Below are 26,219 nucleotides of genomic sequence, written 5' to 3' on the forward strand. Positions count from 1 at the left end.
AAGGTTGCCTGCCTTCTCTGGATGGGCCCGGGATCTTAGGGCTAAGTACAGGAGCATATATAATAATACTTTATGGGACCAAAACAAAACAACCACCTTTTACTTCTTACTGAGCTGCCCAGTGGGCTATATTTCTTGGTTTGTCTCCATGCTTGGGAAGGGACAGCAGGGAAAGAGGGACGGACTATGGGAATAAGAAATGAACCTCAATTGACCATTTTAGTCTGTAAGCTCAAAGGTAGAGAAAATAACTGAATACTGAGATGCTCAGCAGAAAACCCTCCGAGTATGGAAACTGAATACATGCTTTGAGGAAACTATTAGCTGCAAATAGTGGGTTGGTGATACGGAACAAGATGGGAGAGATTACTAATTTCTGTCTGGAATGATGTAACTAGACCTTACTGTTCTCCTTCCTAGAAAGTAAGAAGTACATGTAATGAGAGAACATTATTTATAGTCAGTAGTGGCTAGTATACAGTCTAAACATCAGCACATTTTGAGAACCAATGAACAAATTTCTACTGAGAAGGGAGATAATTTGGGGGCACATCCCTGCAGAGAAAAGCTTAATTCATTTAACTGCACCTTAGAGATTAAAAATATGGATACTGAAAAATACCTTTGAAGGAGAGAGAGCCATCTGTCCTTCTGTTCTTGAGAACTGCAATCAGAGAAAAGGGGAGAGAAAATTAAACCACGTACAATACTTGTTCTAACAAATTAAGATTGTCAATCCAGACGAAGCATGTGAGTGCACACAACTGTTCTGGAGAGCCCTGAAGTAATGGCCACGAGGAAGAACTACACAGTCAAGCGTATTTTTATTAAAACCTCTCGGGTGGGTCCAAGACAGACCTGGTTTCTTACTTTATGGCTCTTCTACAAGTGGTTTCATTATAGTGGGAAAAGTGCTTGATTAGGAATTCAAACACCTGGTTTCAAAAATATATGCAAGATATACCGTCATGGGAAAATCCCCAAATATCTCTCAGCTTTGATTTAAACATCTGTAAAACTGCGCTAATTACCTCAGAGTGTCTTATAGTTTTAAGTGCCATGCAAACAGAAATTGTGCTTAATTTGAGATTATGGAGAAATTTGGCATATTGATGGCAATATCTTGGTCCAGAAACCAGTCTGTTGTCAGAAGAAACATTTATTTCTCTAAACATATGGCAGGATTATTTATAACTTAGCAAATTAGTTGATAGAAAACTTATTCCTAATTACTATAATCCTCTCATTAGGATCAATTCATTTACAACTAAATAACTACTGATTATTAATTTTTCTGCTAAAGTCACTGCTGCATTTAATTCTTAAAGTTAAAACAACTTAAAGTTTATTTCTATATGGTCTTATTATCTCACTAGCTTTTAAAATCATATTTCTAATCTTCTCAAAGAAGCTGGAAACCCTAGTTATTTTCTTGTTTCAGATAAATATACTTAACAAATACGTAATTTATTTCGTTGTTGCTTAGCAATTTTCTCCATAAACAGTCTCCCAAGATTGGTCATAGAAAGTGCATTATTTCTCTTTTGCCACTGACCAATTTTCATCTCCCACAACTTCTTACTATCTTTCATACCTTCTCCTTTTCTAAGTAGAAGATACTCTAGGTTCGCTTATGTCAAATATTGTATTGATTTAGCAAAAATCTATGTTGGAAAACAGGTGAGTTTTCTTTAGACTTTTAAATTTTTTCAAACAATTTAAGTGTCCCATTAAACACACAGTATTTTTTTTAAACTTTTAACTTTTTATTGACACTGAAGACCCATGGGAAAACTGTTCAATGCTTAAATGTACAGTTTGGAGAATTTTCACAAATTGAACACACCCACGTGATGAGCACCCAGATTATGAAACAGAAAAGCACATTGGGAGGTTTTCTTGTGGTTCCTTTTCAGGCATTAGTTCCCACTATCCTGACTTTTAACAAAACAGAATAATTTTGTTTGTTTGATGGCCTTTTTTAAAAAATCCAATAAGCCACCTGTATCTTTTGATTGGAGCACTTAGTCCACTGACATGTAATTATTGATAGGTATGTACTTATTGCTATTTTACTACCTGTTTTCTGGTTGTTTTTGTAGTTCTTCTCTTGTCATTTCTTTTCTTTCTGTTTCTTCCCATGTGGTTTGATGCTTTTCTTTGGTAGTATGCTTACACTCCTTTCTTTTTAGTTTTTGAGTATCTATTGTAGGTTTTTAATTTATGGTCACCATGTAGTTCATATATGTTGACCTATAACTATATCTACTTGTTTTAAACGTAGTCATTTAAGTTCAAATACATTCTAAAATATCTACATTTTTTACTCTCCTATATTTTTTGTTTTTGATGTTATATTTTACTTTTTAATGCTTATTCCTTTATTTTATTGTAGTTATAGCTACTGTTACAATTTTTTTTGTCTTTTATTTTCATACTGGCTTACTTAGGTGGTTGATCTTCAGTCCTCACTCTTTACTTGCCTTTCCTAGTGGAGTTTTCCCTCTCCTACAGGTTCTTATGTCTTTTCCACTTAGAGCAGATCCTTTAACATTTCTTTTAGGGTAGGGCTAGTATTGACAAATTCTTTTAATTTGTGCTTTCTGAGAAGTCCTTCATCTCTCCTTTGGTTCTAAATTATAATCTTGATAGGTAGAGTGTCACAGATTGTAGGTTTCCCCCTTTCAGCACTTTGACTACATAATGCCACTCCTTTCTGTCCTGTTTGGGATCCTCTGTGTGCTTCCTATACCTTGGTATCTGTTGCTCTCTTCAGATTTGGGACATTTTCAATCATAATTTTTTGACATATATTTTTATCCCATTTTCCCTTTCTTCTTCTTCTGGGACCTCTATAGTGCAAATGTTAGTAAGCTTAATGTTGTCCTAGAATCTATTAAACTTTTCATATTTTAAAATATTTTCTTTTTTGCTCTTCTGATCAGGTGATTTTTATGATCCCATCTTCCAGGTCACTTAGTCTGCTATTCATTCCTCTAGAATGTTTTTTTGGCTTTTCATTCTTTGTTTCTAATTGGGTTGTTTTATATTTTCTAGTTTCACATTAAAATATTTCACTTTGTTCATCTATTCTTTTCCCTAATCCGATTAATATTTTTATTATAAATGCTTTGCATTCTTTGATAAATTGTTTATTTCTGTTTCATTATTTTTTCTGGGGTTTTCCCTTGCTTTCTCAATTGAACCAGTTCCTCTGACTTTTCGTTTTGCTCAATGACATCTGCCTCTATGGATTTTGGTGCAACAGTTACCTATTATAGTCTTCAAATGGTGTTCTTCGGTGGGCTCCTCCCTATACAGACTGCTGTGTGCCCAGTACCCTTGGTGGGAGAGTTGGATTTGACATGGATGGAAGTCACATCTCTCCTCGGTGTGTGCTGGCAGCTATAGCCCTGGTAGAAAGTGTAGCTGGAGATGGATGGGCTAGAGCTGGGTGTGAGGCACCAAGTCCCACATTCAGCCAGAGACTTGGGCAGAGTCTAAACAAAAAATTTGGAGCTTCCCTTCTCTGATACTCTCCTTTTACACATTTCCTCCCTTAGGTTCTTGTGGCCGAGGCTTCCCTAGATTCTGATTTTAGTTTTTCAGCCAAGAAAAACTGTGTGTTTTTGTCAATTTAGTTGCCTTGCACCATGATGTGACTGCAGCTTGCCTTCAGGCTAATGCCTTGAAAATAGGAAACTCACCCACTGCTGGTGCCTTCTTCCAAGTTTCAATTCTTCTGCAAAATATGCCAACTTTTGTTCACTTTCCAGCACCTTCAGGTAGTAGTTGTTGTATTTTGTTCAGAGTTTACAGTTATTATCTGTAGAGTGGTCAGTCTGTTAAGACCTCACTCTGCCATACCAGAGTCCAAACGCTTCAACACAACTTTTTTAAAAGAGTAATCTTTTAATTTTGAAATAATTTTAGATTTCCAGAAAAGTTGCAAAGAAAGAAGAGAAAATCCCTGTGTACCTTACATCCAGTTTTTAGTTTCCTCTAATATTATCCTCTTATATTATTATAGCATATCTGTCAAACTAAGAAACCAGTATTGGTACATCACTATTAACTAAACTATTGACTATTATATTTCACTAGTTTTTCCCTTAATGTCCTTTATCTGTTCTAGGATCCATTTCAGAATACCACATTACATTTATTTATCATGTCTCCTTAGTGACCTTTTCTATTCTTTTCTTTTTTTCTTTCTTTCTTTTTTTTTTTTACTTTGACAATTTTGAGGTTTACTGGTCAGACCACCCTATAGAACATCCTTCAATTTGGACTTGTCTGATATCTTTCTCATGATTAGACTGAGGTTATGGGTTTTGGGGAGAAATACCACAGAGGTGAATTGCTCTTCTCATCGCATTCTATCAAAGGGTAGATTATATTCACATGACATCGTTAGTGATGTTAATCATTTGGTTATTAAAGTACTACACTTTTTAAGGAATTACAAAGGTGTGCAGAACTTGTTTCTACATTTTCCCTTCTTCTTAAAAAATGTTTCATGGAAACTCCTTGATTAAGATGTCACGTAGTCCCACCCCTCACTTGAAATTGCTTCCTTTCAGTTGTAAACTCCAAGGAGATTAAACAATAGAAAATGATATTATTGAAAGAAGTCACTCATAGAAAAAAAGATATGCAGAGAATGCTACAAATACATGGTTCTTCCAAGTAAGTTCTTAAAATATTGTGGTAGGCCAATAGTGCATAACAGAATTTAATGGCATGGCTTTCCTTTATTAGAAGATTAACGGCTTAACAATAGTTAGTTACCTGGCTTTAGGATGATGCCCAAAGAATTTGGTGGGCGTGAGAAGCAGAAAGAAATATGTTGTGCACATGTGATGAAAAACAGCTCTTTTAAATGCAAAACAAATATCAGATTTAAGTGCGCAATTTTTCAAAATCAAAAGTTTGAGTTGTATGCTTACCCTGAACTGAAAAGTGCCAATTTAGCATGTTCAGGATAAGAGCACAAACATTTTCTATTCATACATTCTTTAACTTAATCCCAGCCAAGGAGGAAGTCTTAAGAAACTGACTTTCAGCCCTTGAATCACAAATTTGCTTTTGACTGTCACATCTCTTTAGATATCAAATCAGAACACGATGCATAGTTTTAGGAACTGCATTATTTCATGATGTTAAATTTATTTTCTATAATTAAAAACCATTTTTTAAAAAAGAAAATTTGGGAGTATAAACCAGTTATTCAAGTCTTACTAGAGTATTTTATAAAATTTGTTTCAACACAGGTCTGTTTCAGTGGTTTAAAAAGCCAGTGTGAAAGCTCTCTATATAAAACAATACCTGAACATGAGGGAAGGGGATGTTGGAAGTGGGGGGTGCTAGAGATCTGACCTCTCTACTCCTCTTCCATGATCTTTGAGGTGTTTCAGTAGCCCCTTTTAAAATCACAGCTCAAACTAAAGTAAATGACTCAAAGAGTTCTCAGTATTTACCATTACCTTTCACACATTTTAATAAAAAGCTCTTTGGGAGAAACCTAAGGCATAAGGTGTCTTACTGGGGGTGTACCAAAAGATGAGTTACTGGCTTTAGAATAAACCAATCAGAATAGAATATTTTCCTTTAAAAAGTAGGTGAACAAAACTTGATTAACTTTTTTCTCACCATCCTAGAAATCACAGAGCTGACTGTATTTCACAGTTTCTAACCCACGGAAAACAGGACAAGCTGTGGCTCTCACCTGAACGTAGCCACGAAGTTCACTGTGGGCCAGCCTAAGACAAAGGATTTCACGGCATTTGTGTTTCCTTCTTCCACTTCATCCACACAGCTTGCTGTCCACATGTCACTTAATTTAATTTTATTTTTTATCTTAAAGTTGTTGTTATGTCTAGAAAAATAAAAATCAGACAGGATTTCTTGTTATTTTGTTTCTTAAACTTTATGAGGACTTCACCTCTAATCATGGGCAAAGAAGGTCTTAACCATTTTTTTTTTTTTTTAATATTCAGTGCCTATCACAGAATATTGTAACATGGTAAGCTGCCTTTGAAACATTTGGTGTGTTGGTCCTCATGCCTGCATTTATGGCAGCAAATAGCCATAAATGTGTGACTTATTTTTCTATATGTTGAGCATTGCATTTGGATTAAAAATCTAATTTTAAACTTACTGCTGTAATAAAAAATTAATTCATTTATTATTTATAACTTGCTCATTCCCAAAAATTTTTGAGTGGCTGAACAAAAGATTAAAAATAAACCTTATATTAAAATATTTATAAAATTTTCACCTCGAGAGGTAGATGCACTAAAAAAATATATATAATTAATTAAAGAAATTTACTGAGTAGTTAATAAGACTTTCTAGTTTTTAAAAGCAAAGGTTATTTTAAATTTCCTTTCTGAAAATTTTGTTCATACCATTTCCTCTCATATTTTAACTAGAACAGAAAAACTGTAGGCTGAAAACAGACTCTAAGCTAAATTGGAAAAAAAAAAGACACCAGGAATTATTACTTACTTCCTAATTTGAGTTGCTACAATTAATATTTATCTTTGAGTACCCAGGTGATCTACTTTAAATTAGTAATGAAATTACTATTTGACAATTTCTACCTAATGCCTCTTAGAACTCTGATATTGAAACCATCAAATCTCTTGACCCAGTTCACATTTTTAATGTTCATAATGGACCTGAAACTTAAATAGTTAGAAGACACAGGTAAGGATAAAGAAAATTCCCCAGGCAAACTTGGGTACTTCCTATCATTCAGGAGAAGACACTAAAGCTAAAATGAAATCAAAGATACTTCATATGGAAATATCTGTGAAACTCCTCATGGAATGTTTAAAGCTAAAATCCCTCAGTAGGAGTTATAAAGTGAAAAGAGATTTTGCAGCAAGCATATAAATAAAGGATAATCTAAATCCAAAGCCTCATCTATGCTTCCTGTAGGACATACAATTAAAACATAATAGAAAAGTGCTCTGTGGCACAATAGCTTCATTCTATATTTCACTTCAGTATTATTCACCCTATTTCTATAAATAAACAGATTTTTTAAAGTAAAATAGACTCGAAGTAAAATCTTACTTCCTTTTCTTCTTTTAAAAATCTTATTTCTTAATGGCAGCTATTTAGGTAACAAAAAGCTGAAATGATGAATCTTTTGGAAGGAAAAGTATGTTTCAATATTTCTTTTCATACATTTCGTTTTTTTTTTTTTCGTGTTTTTCTTTATATTAGCTACTTCAGATACTATGTGGGAACTTGTACATCAGTTTATCCAGAAAAAGGGGTCATTCCAACAGTCCTTCTCTAGATCAATAAAGTGCCAAGATTATCCTTCTTATACAAAAAACAAGCTGTCTAAAAGTGTAAACAATATTTCCATCTTACTGTTGGTTACTACTTCTTGGTCAATACTTATTGAGAACTTACCATTGGCCCAGTCACTGATGCAAATAGTTTACATGTTATTATTTAGTTGAACCCTCAAACATTTATAGATAAGGAAATGTTGTTACAAGGAGATTAAGTAATTTGTCACAAGTCAAGCACAATCTGAAAGCGAAAGGGTTGACTCTTGGGCTTATTTACGCACATAACCATTATATACTTATAAAAAAGCCCTGGATATAGCCATTCTTACGAAGCATCTGGAGGGGACTATGTTTCCATGATCTCTCCTTCAGCTTTTCTATTTTGAGCCTTTTTCGAATCTTACCTACAAGGCTTTCTGATGGGACTGTTTATTATGGAGGTGGGGGGAGAAATCTCATGAACATGTATGTCCATAAAGTTAGAAAATATTTAAAACAAGTACTCTAATAAAGCTTTATATTTAGATGGAGAGTCTTAGGGTCAGAGTTTCTTCAGATTTTTCACTTTCGATTTCTAATAGAAATTTAAAAGTATGAATCTTTTAAATGTGAACTGGGTGAGAAAAACAAAACAACCTTCTCACCCACTGAAATCAACTATTTCTAGAATGCAGTCCCTTACCACAAAATAATTAAGATAAAATATATATTTATTTTCCTATTCTTTGATCTTAATACTGGAAGGAATCCCAGTGCACTGTTGAAATACACAGGACTCTAGGGAGATTCCCTCCTTTCTACGATGGAGATGGTCCATTATACATGTTTTAGGGTGGATAACATGGTATATTCCACAAATGCCTGATGGCAATTCTACTGGGTAGTGAATTAATAGTCAGAACTTACTCTCATTTCATCTTTGCGATCTAAACAGAATTCATCATTACCTCCCTATTTGTTTAGGAAATAAAATACGAGAATAGTGATGGCTAAAGAGTATGTGAAATAACCACTTTCCCTTCCCTTCAGTAAATTACAAATAGGTACTCTATGGCTATTAACAGAAAATATCAATTTCTTCCCAAATACTCTGATGCTCATAAACATTAAAAATCTCATTTTTTTTAAAAAAATGTAAAGCTATGATTCTATGGCTTAATTGGGAGTGATTCCTCTGCTTCCTCATTTTACTTATATTTTTCTCACTTGGTGAGTTTGGGAAAAAGTTATCTATTGTGGTCTTGGAAGGCTGTTTATTTATTTATTAAGTTATTTTTATTTTTCCACTATCATTGGTTTACAGTGTTCTGTCAATTTCTACTGTACAGCAAAGTGACCCAGTGGAAGGCTGTTTTTATGTGGGAGCAGTCTCCTGCTCGCATAGCCTTGATCTCGCCATCCATGTCTTATGTATGATATAGCATAACATTTATGGTGTAACTTTAGGTGTGATGGTACAGATAGTAGAAAAAAGCACTTAAAGTGTTTACCATTCTCTAATGACCAAAAATATCTTTGATGAGATTGACTTTGCAAACCTACTCTTTTATGATGTTTCATAAACAATGAGAAAGGGGGACAGAGCAAGTTGCAACCACTATGTGTTAGGTTGGATCTTAACTGCACTGGCATTTAGTGTTGAATGAAAAGTGAATTCATTTGGTTACCTCTAAGGTATACCCCACATATATCTTCATCCATCATTTAACTGCCATTTCCCAGGTTAAAGGCGTCTTTATTTCTTTATTTAAAATTTTTTTTTTATTTTGGCCTCTTTATTTCTCATCAGATCTACTATAATAACCTCCTGTCCAGTCTTCTTGCTTCTACTCTGTCTATCCTCTAATCTATTACCTATTACAGCCAGAAAAATATTCTAAAAATATGTAGCACATTATGCCACTTCCTTGGTTAAAACTACTTGGAATAAAATCCAAATGTCTATCATAGCCCTTGTAGTGCCCAGCCTCCAAGATGCCCCAATGATTCTGGCTTCCTGATATTCACATTTTGGTGTAGTTCCCTTCCAACGGTACCAAGGTTGATCTGTGCGGCTAATAGTATACATCAGGAATGAGAGTATACCCCTTTGAATATTAGGTTATAAAAGAAGGCAGCTTCTATGTCGGGTGTTTTCTCCTTTACACCCTACCTTCCTCATTCTCATGGATCTTTCGCTTTGAAGGAAACATTACCATATTATGTGTAGCCCTCTGGAGAGACCTACATGGAGATGAACTTTAGCTGCTAGCCAACAGCCATTAAGGACCTAGGCCTGCCAGGATCCAGATGAGCAATCTGGGAGGTTTCAAAATTCTCTAGCTCCAGTTAAGCTTTGAGATGACTATAACCCTGCTCAACAGCTTGATTGCAACCTTATGAGGGCCCTTGAGCTAGAACCACCAGCTAAGCCACTCCTAGATTCTTGACTCAGAGAAATGTATAAACTGTTACGTTTTGTGATAATTTGTTATACAGCAACAGATAATTAATGCAGCCCACAAAAATCCTTGTATATTTCTCCAATCTCAATTTATATTATTCTCCTCCTGCTTATTATGCTCCAGTGACATAGGCTTTCTTTCACCTCCTCCAAAGGGCCAAGCTTTTTCCACCACCTTTGTACTTGCTGTTCCCTCTGCCTAGAATGTTCATCTTCCTAATGTCTGAATGGCTAGTTCTTTTTCATTCATCATTGATTTTTTTCCCACTGCTTATACCTGCCTGACACATACCTCATATTTCACTTCACCCTATTTTCTGCATAGTACTAAGTACAATCTATGATTTCCTCCAGACACTCTAGAATGAAAGCATCAAGAAAGAAGACGATACACATCACATTCTTCACTGTACCCGTCCACCCACCCTATTTTTCAGGGCATGGGACAGAGTGGGAGCTAAATGAACACTTGTTGAGTGAGTAAATAATTGAAACTTATTTTTAAACCAAATCAAAACAAAACAAACATAAAACTCACTTCAGATATTAGTTATGATAATAGAGGCCAGATTTTTTTTTTTTTTTTTTTTTTGGTCTTTTTGCCATTTCTTGAGCTGCTCCCACAGCACATGGAGGTTCCCAGGCCAGGGGTCGAATCGGAGCTGCAGCTGCTGGCCTACGCCAGAGCCACAGCAACTCGGGGATCCGAGCCACGTCTGCGACCTGCACCACAGCTCACGGCAACATCAGATCCTTAACCCACTGAGCAAGGCCAGGGATCGAACCCGCAACCTCATGGTTCCTAGTCGGGTTCATTAACCATTGAGCCACGATAGGACTCCAAGGCCAGATATTTTTAATTAAGAATTGCATAGAAAGGTTATCTTGGAGTTCCTGTTGTGGCTCAGTGGTAATGAACTGGACTAATATCCATGAGGATGTGGTTTTGATCCCTGGCCCCACTCAGTGAGCTAAGGATCCAGTGTTGCTGTGAGCTGTGGTGTAGATTGCTGACACGACTCAGATCTGACATTACTGTGGCTGTGGTGTAGGCCGGCAGCTGCAGCTCCGATTTGACCCCTAGTCTGGGAACTTCCACATGTGGCAGGTGCAGCAATTAAAAAAAAAAAAAAAGTTACCTTTGCCAGTGGAAATGCAATTTGATAATGATAACCAGGAAAGAGTGTCCATTATACTTACTTGACTTTGGCCACAACAAACAGATCGTTGAAAAGGAAAAGATATCTCTCCTGCCTCTGCAGGCCTCTTTTGAGTTCTACCCGACCATCAATTAGCAGAGTCCTATTGGAGCATTCAAATGATGACAAAAATGCACACGTGTCCACACTAGCAGTAGGACTTTCTCTGTAACAGATCAAACACCACAGATATTTAGTCAAGTGATCAGTATAGCATTGAGTTTCTACAAAAAATTATAGCCAATAGTTGGTCAAGAAATATAAAGCTCAGGAATTCCCTTGTGGTACTAGTAGGTTAAGGATTCGGCATTGTCAGTGCAGCAGCTTGGGTCACTGCTATAGTATGGGTTTGATCCCTGCCCCAGGAACTTCTACATGTTGTGGGTGCAGCCAAAATAAAAGAAATATAAAGCTCTACAATTTTTTTTTAATTCAATGCTATAGTTTCCTAACTGGTCCCTCAGACTATCTCCATAGTAGTCTTTAACATTACATTATAAAATTTTTCACACAAAAAGCAAAATTAAAAGTTTCATAATAAATATATGTACATCCCAATGTAGATTCTACTGTTAAAATTTTACTATACTTCCTTCATCAGATACCTATCCAATCCTCTATCAATTCATTTCATTTTATTTCAGTGTAGCAATACATTTCCCCCTAAATTCTTCAGCATGTACATCATGCCCAATGAAATGTACAACTCTTAGATGTATATTTCCTGACCCTTATCAAAATATAAAACATTATCACTCCAAAAAATTTCCTCCTGACCCTTTTCAGTTGTTACATTAATTAGCTAAAGATGGGGTCTATGTATTGGCCCCTGGGTTGTTTATCCATGTTACAGACTGAGTTCCATTAGCTCCAAAGTCTGTTGGCACCAAACTAACATTTTTATATACTCAATTATTTTTTTAAAATCCCAAACATTTTTAGTCATTGACAGTTTGTCTGCTTTGTTTATTGTACAAAACTAAACCTGACATCTGCTAGCCACTGACAAGATAGAATTTTGTGGTTATAAGCCCCTAAGTCACTACCACCCTTTGGAGCTCTCTGCCCAGACTCTCCACTGGGCTGCTGAGTGCCATCACTTAGACCGGTAATCTCCAGAGACACTCACTCCAATTTCCTTCGCCCCAGGAATACTACCGCCCTCCTCCTCTTCTGGATGGTAGTCCTTTGGCCATAAGCTTCTAGATAGTCTCCTGCTGTGAGAGATTTCCTTTCTTATGCAACCCTGTCCAATGGTCATATCTTTTTCATTGATTAGCACTCAAATCCCTCAGATTCCTTACAACAGTCAACCTTTAATTCATCATCTCTAAGGCAACCATTATTATGATTTTTTCCAACTGAAAATTAGTTTTGTCTATTCTAGAATTTCACAATCTTAGTATGTACTCTTCTGTGTTAGGTATTTTTTACTTAGCACTTTTTGGTTACATTTATTAGTAATCCACTCCTTTATATTGTTGAACAATATTCCACTATATAAATGTATCAATTTGTTTATTCATTCTCCTATTGATGAGCTCTTTCCAGTTTTTAGCTATTATGAATAAAGCTGTTATTAAACTTGTACTGGTCCTTTTATGACCTGTTTTCATTTTTCTTGGACAAATACCTCACAGCAGAATTGCTGCGTAATAGAGGAGACATGTTTAATATTAGAAAAAAACCTAAGGTTAGTTTTCCAAAGTGGTTGTACCAATTTATATATTCAACAACATTGCAAGACAATTCTAGTCGCTTCGCGACTATGTCAACATTTGGCATTGTCAATCTTTTAAATTTGGTAATTCTATTGGATATATAGTAGTGTCTCATTAAAATTTTAATTTTCATTTCTCTGATGACTAATTATGTTGAACACCAAATTGTTTCCAAATTTTTTGCCTACTTAAAAAAAATTGGGTTATGTATCTTTTCACTAGTGAGCTGTAGGAATTTTTTATATATCCTGGATCTATCCAGCTATCTATATATTTATCTATCTACCTCTTGGAGATAGATACACACATACGCACACATCTATACACATATGCACATACAGGTCCATGTATACATGTCACCTCTGTCAAGTGTTTTGCAAATATTTTCTCCTAGTCTGTGATTTTCCCATACATTTTCTTAAAACTTAAAAAAGTTTTTAACTTTGATGAAGTCTAATTTATCATTTTTTTAAGTGGTATTTGCTTTTTATCTCCTTTTCTAAGAAGTCTTGCCTGCCCCCAAGTTATGAAGATACATACGCTCCTACGCTTCCCACTAAAATCTGTATGATTTCAGTTTTTACATCTAAGTCTATAATCTATCTTAAATTAATTTTGTTTTATGATATAAGGTAAGGCCACATTTTGTTTTTCTGTATGAATACCTTATTATCCCAGCACCATGTGCACAAAGATTTTCCTTTCCTCAGTGGATTGTTTTGGTACCTTTGTTGAAAAATCATATGATTACAGAGGATGAGTCTATTTCTGGGCTCTGTATTCTGTTTCACAGATCTATTTAAGAATTAATCTATAGGAGTTCCTATTGTGGCACAGTGGAAATGAATCCAACCAGTATCCACAAGGATGAGGGTTTGATCCCTGGCCTTGCTCAGTGGGCTGGGGATCTGGCGCTGCCATGAACTGCGATGCAGGTCACAGATGCAGCTCAGATCCTGTGCTGTTCTGGCTGTGGCATAGGCTGGCAGCTATAGCTCCAATTCAACCCCAGCCTGGGAACTTCCATATGCCACAAGAGCGGCCCTAAAAAGCAAAGATAAATAAACAAATAAATAAAAAAGAATTAAAAAAAATAATCATTGCCAAAACTGCACTGCCTTATCATTTTATCTTTTCAGTAAATCATGAAATTAGGACATATAAATCTACCAACTTTTCTCTTTAAAAATTGCTTTGGATAATCTGAGTCCTCTGTGTTTACATATATATTTTTGAGGTTAACAGAGGTGAAGAACACAGGAGAAAGGGCCTTTCGAGGCTGGGGTAAAAGAGATGAGGGCAGCGTCACATATACTGAGTGTGAAATTACCAGTGGACTAGGTGGCATGGGCAAATAAGGCAGGTAGCCAGCGCTTGGAAGAGATTATCACAAGTGGAAATGTAGATATGTAATCATACAAAGACAGCTGCATAAACAGTACTATGGGAATGACTATATCTGTTCATGGAAAGAGCACAGAATAAGTAAAAAGGTAGAAACACATCCCTGAAAAAAATTATTTGAAGGGGTGCCGAAAGGAGGAGAATCTGTGAGCAAGACAGACTGGTGAATAAAGCAGCAGAAAAGAATAAAAAGCAGTGGTGATCTTTGGTGCTGAAACTGGTAGAAGGGGATAACAAGGTGAGGACAGAGAAGGTATGAAGAAAATATCATCAGCTGGTTATTAAGACCTTCACGAAAACAGTTCCAGGAGTTCCCACTGCAGCAGGGTGGGTTAAGGATCTGGTATTGTTTCTGCAGTGGCTCAGGTTGCTGCTGAGGTGCAGGTATGACTCAGCTTAGAACAGTGGGTTAAGGATCCAGTGTTGCCACAGCTGTGGGGGAGGTTGCAGCTGCAGCTTGGATCCAATCCCTGGCCCAGGAACTTCAATATCCTGAGGGTGTGCCAAACAAAAACAAAAACAAAAAAGTTCCAGGAAAATGGTGAGGGCAGAACTCCAAAGGTATGTAGTCTAAGGTGAGGAGTGAAAGAATTAAAGGCAGGAACTCTATTTTTTTTTTTTTTCTTTTTAGCAGCTTAACACTGGACAGCAACACTAAGAGGTAAGGGAGGAAGAGGAGAGAAACAACACCTAAGCCCTGAAAGTAGGTCTTATTATCCTTCATTTTACAGATTTGGAAGGTGATGTTCCTGTAGTTAAAATATACTTCTATTAAGTGAATGGGATATACAAGTAAGTACATTCAAAATATATACTTTTAAAGTGTTTCATGGAGCCTTTCAAAAGGACAAGTACTTCATTCATACTGACTCAGATCCCTCCTCCAGCCATGGTGGTTGAGCTCAGTAGTTTAGGACTTAATGGGAGGGTGGGGGCAGAAGTGGGCTAACTGAGGACTTTTTGATAAGTAGTGTGACATGGTGAGTTATTTTGCTACCTCAGTTTCCTCACTGTAAAGTAAAGCAGTGTGAGTAAATTAAAAACCTTTATAATTTGCATATATGACTAACCGTAATAACACGTACTCAAAAGATAGAATTAAGATCACTGATGAAAAAGAGGTTGGGCTAAGATGGCAGAGTAGATGCGCCTTTAACTCATATCCTCTCATGAACACACCAAAACCACAACTATCTGTAGAACAACCATTGATGAAAAAGACCAGAACCTACTGGAAAAAGATCTTGTACAACTAAGGACAGAACCATGACAGGACAGGCAGGATGGGTGGGCTAATGATATGGTCAAGATCCATACACCAGCATGGACAACCCACAAACTAGAGAATAATTACATGGCAGAGGTTCTCCCACAGGAGTGAGAACTCTAAGCTCTACATCAGGCTCCCAGCCCAGGGTCTTGCACCAGAAAGACAAGCCCCCAGAGCATTTGGCTTTGAACCCCAGCTGGGCTTAATTTTGGAAACCCACCCCACAGGACAGGGGAAATAGAGACTTCTCTCTTAAAGGGCACACCCAAAAATCTTATACACACTGTGACTCAGGCCAAAAGCAGTAATTTAATAGAAGTCTGGAACAGATCTACCTGCTGGTCTTAGAGAGTCTCCCTATGGCTCACCCTGGGGAAATAAGACACTCGTGGCAAAAACTCTTGGAAGCTTCTTCTACCACATGGGTGCTGGTGCTGGTGGGTGTTATTGTGGGGCCCTCCCTCTAGATCATTAGTGCCAAGACCTAGCCCCACTCAACAGCTTGTAGGTACTGCTGGGACACTTCAGGCCAAGCAACTAACTGGGCGAGGACATAGCCCCACCCATCAGAAGACAGGCTGCCTAAATGCCTCCTGAGCCACAGTTGCCTCTGGACACTGCCCTGCCCACCAAAAGGACCAGAACATCCACCAGTGAGCAGGCATCAGCTCCAGAGTTAATTGGGTCCCCCTTTCTCTACAGAAAACCTACGCTATTCCCTAGACCAGTCTCGGCTATTAGGGAGAATGGGCAGACACTAGACACGAGAAAACCATATTCTGCTGCCTATTACCCAGCCTGCCCAGAGCATTCCAGGCTTTGCCTTGAAACCAGCTGGGCCTCAACCCTGCTCGTTGGCAGGCTGACACAGCATCAGGACAACCTGGACCACATATGCAAATGTGTCAGTAACTGGAACACTCTTCCACCCCCGCCAATGATCTGAAATGAGCTCTGAGATCCCCTGGCTCTGCAGCCAAACTCCAGGACCTGGTTCTGCCTGGCAATAGTCCAGCACTAACCCCAGGACCTGGCTTCACCCATCAGTGGACAGGAGACAGTGCCAGTCCTGTGGACCCTGACTCCGCTCACCAGTGAGCCAACATAAGCCCCAGGGTCCCCTGAAGTTCCATAGTAACCTGCTTTGTGACCCAGTCCCACAATCAGCAGCTGGAAGCCACCTCACAAGGCAGGGCCTGACAAACAACTGGACCTGAAGACAACCAGATCTCTCAGACCACCCACAGAGTCAGCCTGCAGCAACTGAAGAATCCATGCAGCACCTACACAGTGATAGAGGAAAGTGCACTTTTGGGACACACAGGACTTACCCTACAAAGGCAACTTCTCCAAGATCAGGAAACATAATCAATCTACCAGATACATAAAAATAGAAAGAAAAATTTAGGTGAAATGAAACAATAGAGAAAAATGTTCTAGACAAAGGAACAAGATAACACCCCAGGAGAAGAAGACAGTGAAGTGGAGAGGGATTTCAGGGTAGTGACTGTAAAGGTGATCAAAGAACTCAAGAAAAGAATGGATGCACAGAGCAAGAATTTAAAAGTTTACAATGAAGTGTTAAAAAATATAAGGAACAACCAAACAGACATTAAGAATACAATAACTGAAATGAAAAATATACTAGATGGAATCAATAAGAGACCATATGATAAAGAAGAACATATTAGCAAGCTAGAAGCCAGAAAACCACTGGGGTTGAACAGAAAAACGTATGAAAAGGAATAAGGACAGTTTAAGAGAGCTCTGGGACAACATCAAGTACACTTGTATTCCCATTATAGGAGTCCCAGAAGAGAGAGAGAAAGGGGCAGAGAACATATTCAAAGACATAGTAATTGAAAATTTCCCTGCCTAGGAAAAGAAATAGACATCCAAGTCCAAGAAGTGCAGAGAGTCTCACATAGGACCAACACAAAGAAGACTACACCAAGACACACTGTAATTGAAATGGAAAAAAAATTAAAGGTAAAGAGAGAATATTTATTAAGAGCAGCAGGGGAATAGCAGTAACTTACCTACAAAGAAACTCCCATAAGGCTATCAGCTGACTTTTCAGCAGAAAATCTGCAGGCCAGAAGAGAATGACATGATATATTTTAAATAATGAAAGGGAAAAACCTACAACCAAGAAATCTACTCAGCAAGGTTTTCCTTCAGATTTGGAGGAGAGATCAAAAGTTTATAGAGTAGCAAAAGCTAAAATGTTCAGCACCACAAAACCAACTTTAGGATCTGTGGACAGGATGGTGGAGTAGAAGGACTTGAGCTCACTTCCTCTAATGAAAACACCAAAATTGCAACTCACTGCAGGACAACCATCAACAAAATAGACTGGATGCTATCAAAAAAGATATCCTACAACCAAAGACAAAGAAGCCACATCAAGATGGTAGGAGAGGTGATTTCACAATATAAGCAATCCTGTACCTGCCAGGTGGGTGACTCACAGACTGGAAAATTACTATAGGGCAGACTCTCCCACAGGAGTGAGAGTTGCAAAGCCTACATCAGGTTCCCTAGCCTGGGGGTCTGGCATTAGGAGGAGGGGCCCCTGGAGTATCTGGCATTGAGCACCAGAGAGCTTGTGTGCAGGAGCTCCATAGGACTTGGCGGGTGGTGGGGGGGACCGGAGACTCCACTCTTGGAGGGCACACACAGGTTTTCATGTGCACTGAATCCCAGGGCAAAGCAGGGACTCCATAAGCATCTGGGTCACACCTACCAGGGGGTCTTGGAAGGTGTCCTGGAAAAGTAGGGGTCAGTTGCAGCTCACGGTGGGGGAAAGACGGTGGAGGTCTGAGGGAATAATCATTGCCCTGAGCTCCCCTGGAGGCTGCCATTTTGGAAAAATCTGGTACTACCCATCACGGCTGAAAGCCCCAGACCAAACAATAAACAGGTTGGGAACATAGCCCCCACCCACGAGCAAACAGACAGCCTGAAGTCCTCCTAGGCACACAGCTGCCTCTAATCATACCCAGAGATACAGCCCCACCCATCACAGGGATAAGAATCAGCTCCACCTACCAGTGGGCACACACCAGTCCCTCCCATCAGGAAGCCTACAGCAAGCCCCTGTACCAACTTCACCCACAAAAGGGGCAGACATCAGAATCTAGAGAGGCTACAATCATGTAGCTTGCAAAAAGGAGACTACACAGAAAGCTAAACAAACGATATGGCAGAGAAATACGTGCCAGATGAAGGAACAAGACAAAACTCTAGAAAAACAGCTAGGTGAACTGGAGATAAACAACCTATATGAAAAAGAGTAATGATAGAGTAATAGATAGAGTAATGATAGTAAGAATGATGCAAGGTCTCAAAAAAAAACCCTCCAAAATAGAGGCAAAGATCAATAAATTACAAGAAACTTTTAACACAGAAAGAGCAGATTTACAGAATTAACAAGCAGAAATTAATGACATGTTAACAGAAATGAAAAAATTCACTAGAAGGAACCAAAAGCAGAATATAGGAGGCAGAAGAATGAATAAGTGAGGTGGAAGATACTGGTGGAAATCATTGGCACTGACTAGAATAAAGAAAAAAAAATGAATAAAGTCTAAGAGAACTCTGGGACAACATTAAATCCACAAACTTTTGCATTATAGGGGTGCCAGGAGGAGGAAAGAAATGGCAGGAGAATTATTTTAAGAGATAACAGTCAAAAACTTCCATAACATAGGAAAGGAATCACTCACTCAAATCTAGGAAGCACAATGAATATCATATACCATAAATTCAAGGAGAAATACTCCAAAACACATATTAATCAAACATTAAAATTAAAGACAAAGAGAAAATACTGAAAGCAGCCAGGGAAAAGCAACAGATAACATACAAGGAAACCCTGATAAGTTTATTAGCTGATTTTCAGCAGAAACTCTGCAGTCCAGAATGGAGTGGCAGGATATCTTACTGATGAAAAGAAAAAACCTCCAACCAAGAATACTCTATCCAGCAAGGCTCTCCTTCAGATCTGACAGAGAAAGCAAAAGTTTTACAGACAAGCAAAAGCTAACAGACTTCAGCACCACCGAACCAACTATACAAAAATACTAAAGGGATTTCTTTAGGTTGAAAAGAAAAGGCCACAACTTTTTGGATGTCTGTTGTAACTTCTCCTTTTTTGTTTTTAGTCTGGCCAAGGGTTTATCAATTTTGTTGATCTTTGCAAAGAACCAGCTTTTAGTTTCATTCATCTTTTCTGTTGTTTTCTTCATTTCTTTTTCATTTATTTCTGCTCCGATCTTTATGATTTCTTTCCTTCTGCTAACTTTGGGTTTTGTTTGTTCTTCTTTCTCTCTAGTTACTTTAGGTATGAGATTAGGTTGTTTCTTTGGGATTTTTCTTTTTTCCTGAGGTAGGCTTTTATTGCTATAAACTGCTCTGACCCCTACTTTTCCAGGACACCTTCCAAGACCCCCTGGTAGGTGTGACCCAGATGCTTATGGAGTCCCTGCTTTGCCCTGGGATTCAGTGCACATGAAAACCTGTGTGCCCTCCAAGAGTGGAGTCTCCGTTCCCCCTCCCAAGTCCTATGGAGCTCCTGCACACAAGCTCTCTGGTGCTCAATGCCAGATACTCCAGGGGCCCCTCCTCCTAATGCCAGACCCCCAGGCTAGGGAACCTGATGTAGGCTTTGCAACTCTCACTCCTGTGAGAGGAAAGAAGAAAATTACAAATGAGAAGGCTCACCAGTAAAGCCAAACATAGTTAAAGGTAGGAAATCATCCATTCACAAAACTGGACATCATCCATACGCAAAACTACAAATCATCGACAAGAAAAAAAACTGTAAAAAACACAAACACGTGGAGACTAAACAATATGCTACTGAACCAGCACTGAAGAAATCAAGGAGAAAAATCAAACAATGTCTAGAGATAAATGAAAATGAAAACACAATGATCCAAAACCTATGCGATGCAACAAAAGCAGTTCTAAGCAGTTTATAGCAATAAAAGCCTACCTCAGGAAAAAAGAAAAATCCCAAAGAAACAACCTAATCTCATACCTAAAGTAACTAGAGAGAAAGAAGAACAAACAAAACCCAAAGTTAGCAGAAGGAAAGAAATCATAAAGATCGGAGCAGAAATAAATGAAAAAGAAATGAAGAAAACAACAGAAAAGATGAATGAAACTAAAAGCTGGTTCTTTGCAAAGATCAACAAAATTGATAAACCCTTGGCCAGACTAGTCAAGAAAAAGAGAGAGTTCAAATCAATAAAATTAACAATGAAGAATTCCCATTGTGGCTTAGTAGGTAAGGGACCTGATGTTGTCTCTGTGAGGAAGTGGGTTCAATCCCTGGCCTCACTCAATGGGTCAAGGATCCAGCGTTGCCATAAGTTGTGGCATAGGTTGCAGATGGAGCTCAGATCCAGTGTTACCGTGGCTGTGGCATAGGCCCCAGCTGTAGCTCCAATTCGACCCCTGGCCTGGGAACTTCCAGATACCACAGGTGTGGCTGTAAAAATAAAAATAAAATTAAAAAAAATAAGAAACAAAAAAGAAGAAGTGGAGTTTCCAATGTGATGCAGTGGGTTAAGAATGTAACTGCAGTGGCTCAGGTCACTTAAGAGATGTTTGATTTGTGGGCCTGGATGGTAGATTAAAGGATACAGTATTGCCACACCTGTGGCTTGGATTCCCTGGCCCAGGCACTTCCATATGCCATGGGTGCAGCCATAAAAAGAAGAAAGAAAATAAAAAGAAAAAAAAGAAAAAGGAGAAGTTACAACAGACATCCAGAAATAACAAAGGACCATAAGAGACTACTATAAGCAACTGTACATCAATAAAATGGACAATCTAGAAGAAATGGAAATATTCTTAGAAAGGTACAATCTTCCAAGACAGAACCAGGAAGAAATAGAAAATATAAACAGACCAATCACAAGTGCTGAAATTGAAACTGTGATTAAAAAACTTCCAAAAAACAAAAGTCCAGGACTGAACGGCTACACAGGCAAATTCTATCAAACATTTAGAGAAGAGTTAACACCTATTCTCTGAAACTAATCAATATCACTGATGAATATAGATACAAATATCCTCAATAAAATACTAGCAAACCAAATCCAACAATACATTAAAAGGATCATACACTATGATCAAGTGAGATTTGATTCCAGGGATGCAAAGAATTTTCATTATCTGAAAATCAATCTATGTGATATATACCACATTAACAAATGGAAGAATAAAAACCATATGTTCATCTCAAAAGATACGGAAAACGCTTTTGACAAAATTCAACACCATTTACGATAAAAACTCTCTAGAAAGTGAGCATAGAGGAAACAAAGCTGAACATACTAAAGGCCACAAATGATAAACCCACAGCTAATGTCATACTGAACGATGAAAAGCGAAAAGCATTTTCCTATCAGATCATGAACAAAACAAGGATGGCCACTCTCGCCACTTTTACTCAACATAGTATTGTGTCTTGGCCACAGAAATCAGAGAAGAAAAAGAAATAAAAGGCTAATCTAAAGTAATTAGAGAATTAAAACAATTTTCTTTGTTTGAGGTTCACACATATCAAAGGTTATTTAGGTATTTTTAAAATGGTTTGTGTTTTAAAGTAATTCCAAAGGATTTTGATACATAATAATTCATTTTTCATTTCATAATAATACTTTTTTTTTTTTTTTGTCTTTTGTCCATATGCTGCACCCACGGCATATGGAGGTTCCCAGGCTAGGGGTCCAATTGCAGCTGTTGCTGCTGGCCTATGCTAGAGTCACAGCAACACCGGATGTGAGCCAGATCTGCGACCTACACCACAGCTCACGGAAACACTGGATCCTCAGCCCACTGAGCGAGGCCAGGGATCGAACCTGCAACCTCATGGTTCCTAGTTGGATTCGTTTCTGCCGCACTGTGATGGGAACTCCAATAGTACTTTTAAATAAGTAGATTTGATGGTGGTGTGTGGAGAATCCACAATGAAGTTAAAAATATTTTTTAAAAACATTTTTTCCAGTATAGATTTATCAATGTCCATGTCCAAAGTCTGTCATGTTAAAGATCTACTTGTATGGCAAGAGATGTTTCGTGATTTTAGCAAACTAAGCACTGGTTACAAAAAGAATCCAACATTCAGACAGTACTCTATAGTAAACATAAACATCTCAGTACTCACATAATTTAAAAAGAAAGAAATATTTGCAGAAGGAAACAAAAACACAAACTACAATCTTAATCAGTGTTTCCTACTTAAAAATGTATTTCTCAATTATGTGATTCTGAACTGCTTATTTTTATTCTGAGTGCAATGTACATGTGTTTATTTTAGTCTCTTAGAGTATGGAAATGGGGAGGAGGGTAAGAATATAACCTTCTATTTAGCCTCTTAATATAGCCTGATTAGGTTTTACAAGGTATAATTAACAGGACTCTAAAATGATCTAACAAACACAAGCAGAGTCTAAGAATTAACCTGCTGTCTGCATCTTATGCATTAACATTCCATTTTCAAATAGGTTTGCTAAGCCATTTCTGAAGGGCAAAAGGGAGTTTTAGGACCTTATTCATTTTTGGCTAAAACTAAATAATGGCTTTCATGGAACTGGGCCACAGTAGTATCTCTTACTATTTATTACTAAGGCTCATTGTTAAAGGGAGTCTCCTTTAAGGTACAGTTTTAAAAGAAATATTGCTTCATCTTAAATCATGAAAGAAAATAAGCTAAAATTCAGAACGCTTCCTGGAAATGTCTATGTTTATAAGTGGTAATCAATTAGTAATTATGATGGTAAGTACTAGGTAAGACCTTGATATCCTCAAAACCTAGCACATGGTCACCACTCATTCCAAATACCATCTCTTCCCTGAAAAATTCCTCTTAATTGAATCCTTAATTGGTATCTCATATATGTAGCACTTATACCCTACCTTGTACCTCTTAAATATCCTTATTTAACGTCTATTGAGTAGATGATCACCATATGATAAATTAGTTATCTGCAATAGTGATAAGGGTTGCCTTTGCTGGGTGGCAGCCATGCACCAGGCACTGGAGACAGATGTGGACCCTAACCTCAAGGAGCCAGCAGTGTGACAGGGGAACTCGACAAGAAATTGCAATGATAAACCAGTGAGGTAAGGGCAATAAGAGAAATGTAGAGTATTGAGGGTACAGGGAGGAGCAAAAGTAGGAGGCCGTACATGAGACTGAAGCGGTTAGGAAAGTTTCTTGGCAGTACCAAAGTCTTAAGGGATGGACAGAACAACGAAGGCTGAAGGGCATTCTCTGCAAAAAGAAGAGCTTGCCAAACACACATGGCATGCTTCAAGATCTGTGAGAAGTTCAAAAAGGCTGGAGTGATGAAGGCCAGAAGAAGAGTAGCAGCAGATGAGGAAGGGGTCATATTATGGATATTTTTCCTACCACATTTAGTTTTTATCTGAAAGCACCAAAAGATTTTAAACAGGACATTGAGTTTTACAATATGTTGGAGAGAATGGAGAGCTGGCAGTGAGAAAAGGATAGATGATACAGAAATATATATATTTTCAAGATATTAAAAATAAAGATTGTTAAAATTTGCAAATGGATTAGCTGTGGGGGTGGGGAGGGGCAGATGGAGAGAGATTTGACTAAAAAAAAAGGAATACAGATGAAATGCCCAGCCTTTATTTATTTACTTATTTTTAATTTATTTTTCATCCAACAAATCCCTGGTGAGCATCTCTCTGGTGGCTAGGCACCATGCTAAATGGTAAACACATGGGGTAAACAACTTAGATGTACCCTCTACTCTTAAGGAATCACGAGTCTAGTTCTACCACCAGATATCTGTATGATATCCATTTGCCCCTCCCCACCCACATGACTAATCAATTATTTGTTGCTTGGTTCAATTTGTATTACAGGTTGAAAACCTTAATCCATAGTCATGTTTGCTTGTTTGTTTATTTATTTATTTATTTTTTGCCTTTTTTCAGAGCCGCACCAGCAGCATATGGAAGTTCCCAGGCTAGGGGTCCAATCGGAGCTACAGCTGCCAGCCTACACCAGAGCCACAGCAACACCAGATCCGGGCCGCATCTGCGACCTACACCACAGTTCACGGCCACACCAGATCCTTAACCCACTGAGCGAGGCCAGGGGTCAAACCCGCAACCTCATGGTTCCTAGTCGGATTTGTTAACCACTGCGCCATGACAGGAACTCCCATAGTTATGTTTTATTTGGCCCACAGAGAGGTTTCAAAAATGTGATTTTGATTGCTCAGTTCACCACATTCCCTCTCTTTCTACTTCTTTACTATGATTCCTGCACCTCTCAGGGACCTGAAAGCATTTAAGTTGATGATTCTTGCCTTAGTATTTTTTTTAATTTTAAGTTATTTAAAAAAATTATGATAAAATATATATAAAATAAAGATCACTTTATTTCAAAATGTAAAATTCAGTGGCATTTAGTATATTCACCATGTTGTACAACTGCCACCACTACCCAGTTCCTGAATATTTTCATCATTCCCAAAGGAAAACCTGTACGCATTAATGAATCACTCCCCACTCCTCATTCCATGGAGTCCCTGGCAACCACTAACTTCTGGTTTTATGGATTTGCCTATTCTGAATATTTCATACTGTATAATAATATATGGCCTTTCATGTATCGTTTCTTTCACTTAGCATGTTTTCAGGGTTCATCCATATTGTAGCATGAATTAGTACTTCATTCCTTTTTACTGATTAATGGTATTCACCTGCATGAATATACCACACCTGTTTATCCATTCATTAGTTGAGCGACATTTGGACTGTTTCCACCTAATGCCTCCTGTGAACAGTGCCTTTATAAAATTCATGCAAATATTTTTGTTAGAGTATCTGGTTTTTTTTTTTTTTTCCTTTTGAGTATATACCCAGGAGTGGAATTTCTGGATTATGTGGTAATTCCATGTTTAAATTATTGAGGAACCATCAAACTCTTTTCCACAGTGGCTATACCATTTTACAACCCCATCAGCAATGTATAAGGGTTCTACTGCTACTTTTGATTCTTTTCTATTTTGTTCCTCATATATGATGATATCTTATGTTTAAGGACATTCTAACTAAAAAAAAAAAAAAAAATCTCCTGAGTCTAGATCCTCATAAACTATTTAGTTTCCAATAAGCTCCTAAGTGGACTCTCTACTTCCTTACTCTCTTCTCACTTCCTCAGTCTACACTTCTCATTTCTTTCATCTACATATTAATCTTCCTGAAGTATATTTTCAAAGCATGCCATATACATTGTTTAGAGTAAGCCCAACTCATTAATCTAGTATAGATGTTCTAGTGTCTACTTTACCCTACCTACCTGGTTACGATAGTATGTTAGGTTAGAATTCTTCGTATTGCCTGTGTAAAAGTAGCCCCAGTGAGTCATGGAGAATAAATTAGCCCAGAAGTAATTGAGAAGAAAAAGAGATAATTACTGAAATGATGCTACCAAAACCCATTACAAACATCAAAATTATATCTTTTCCAACAATACAAATCTGTCCATTAGATAGTCATGACTATCTCAAACACTTCAAACACTAAAAGCACATTTTCAGGAAATCTAGTCTAAAGCAATCATCTGTATCATTGATGGAATGAAACATGAAAAAGTACACTTTAATAGTCATCATCTATGTAAAATCACATTCAAATTACCAAAGAAAACTATATAGAGAGATTAAAACATGATGTGGTTGTATGTAATATGTACTATTAATTCCACTTCCAAATTAACATCAAATTAAATGATATAATGTAGCTCATATTACACAGTCTGAATTCTGATTTGATATTACAGAACAGAGCCTAGTGATAATGATAACATCA

The 26,219-nt window shown here is 37.6% G+C and overlaps 1 protein-coding gene across 1 annotated transcript in view; it reads right to left on the reverse strand.

The window, feature by feature from the left end:
• ARHGAP20 (Rho GTPase activating protein 20) overlaps positions 1-26,219 on the reverse strand; it is a 111,173-nt gene that overhangs the window by 40,789 nt on the left and 44,165 nt on the right. The window contains 3 exon segments of the mRNA XM_021062754.1: positions 623-664; positions 5,729-5,878; positions 10,957-11,121. Of these exon segments, the coding sequence (XP_020918413.1) occupies positions 623-664; positions 5,729-5,878; positions 10,957-11,121 (357 nt within the window).

The sequence above is a fragment of the Sus scrofa genome, chromosome 9 (genome assembly GCF_000003025.6).
Source record: "Sus scrofa isolate TJ Tabasco breed Duroc chromosome 9, Sscrofa11.1, whole genome shotgun sequence".
In the NCBI taxonomy this organism is placed as follows: Eukaryota; Metazoa; Chordata; class Mammalia; order Artiodactyla; family Suidae; genus Sus; species Sus scrofa.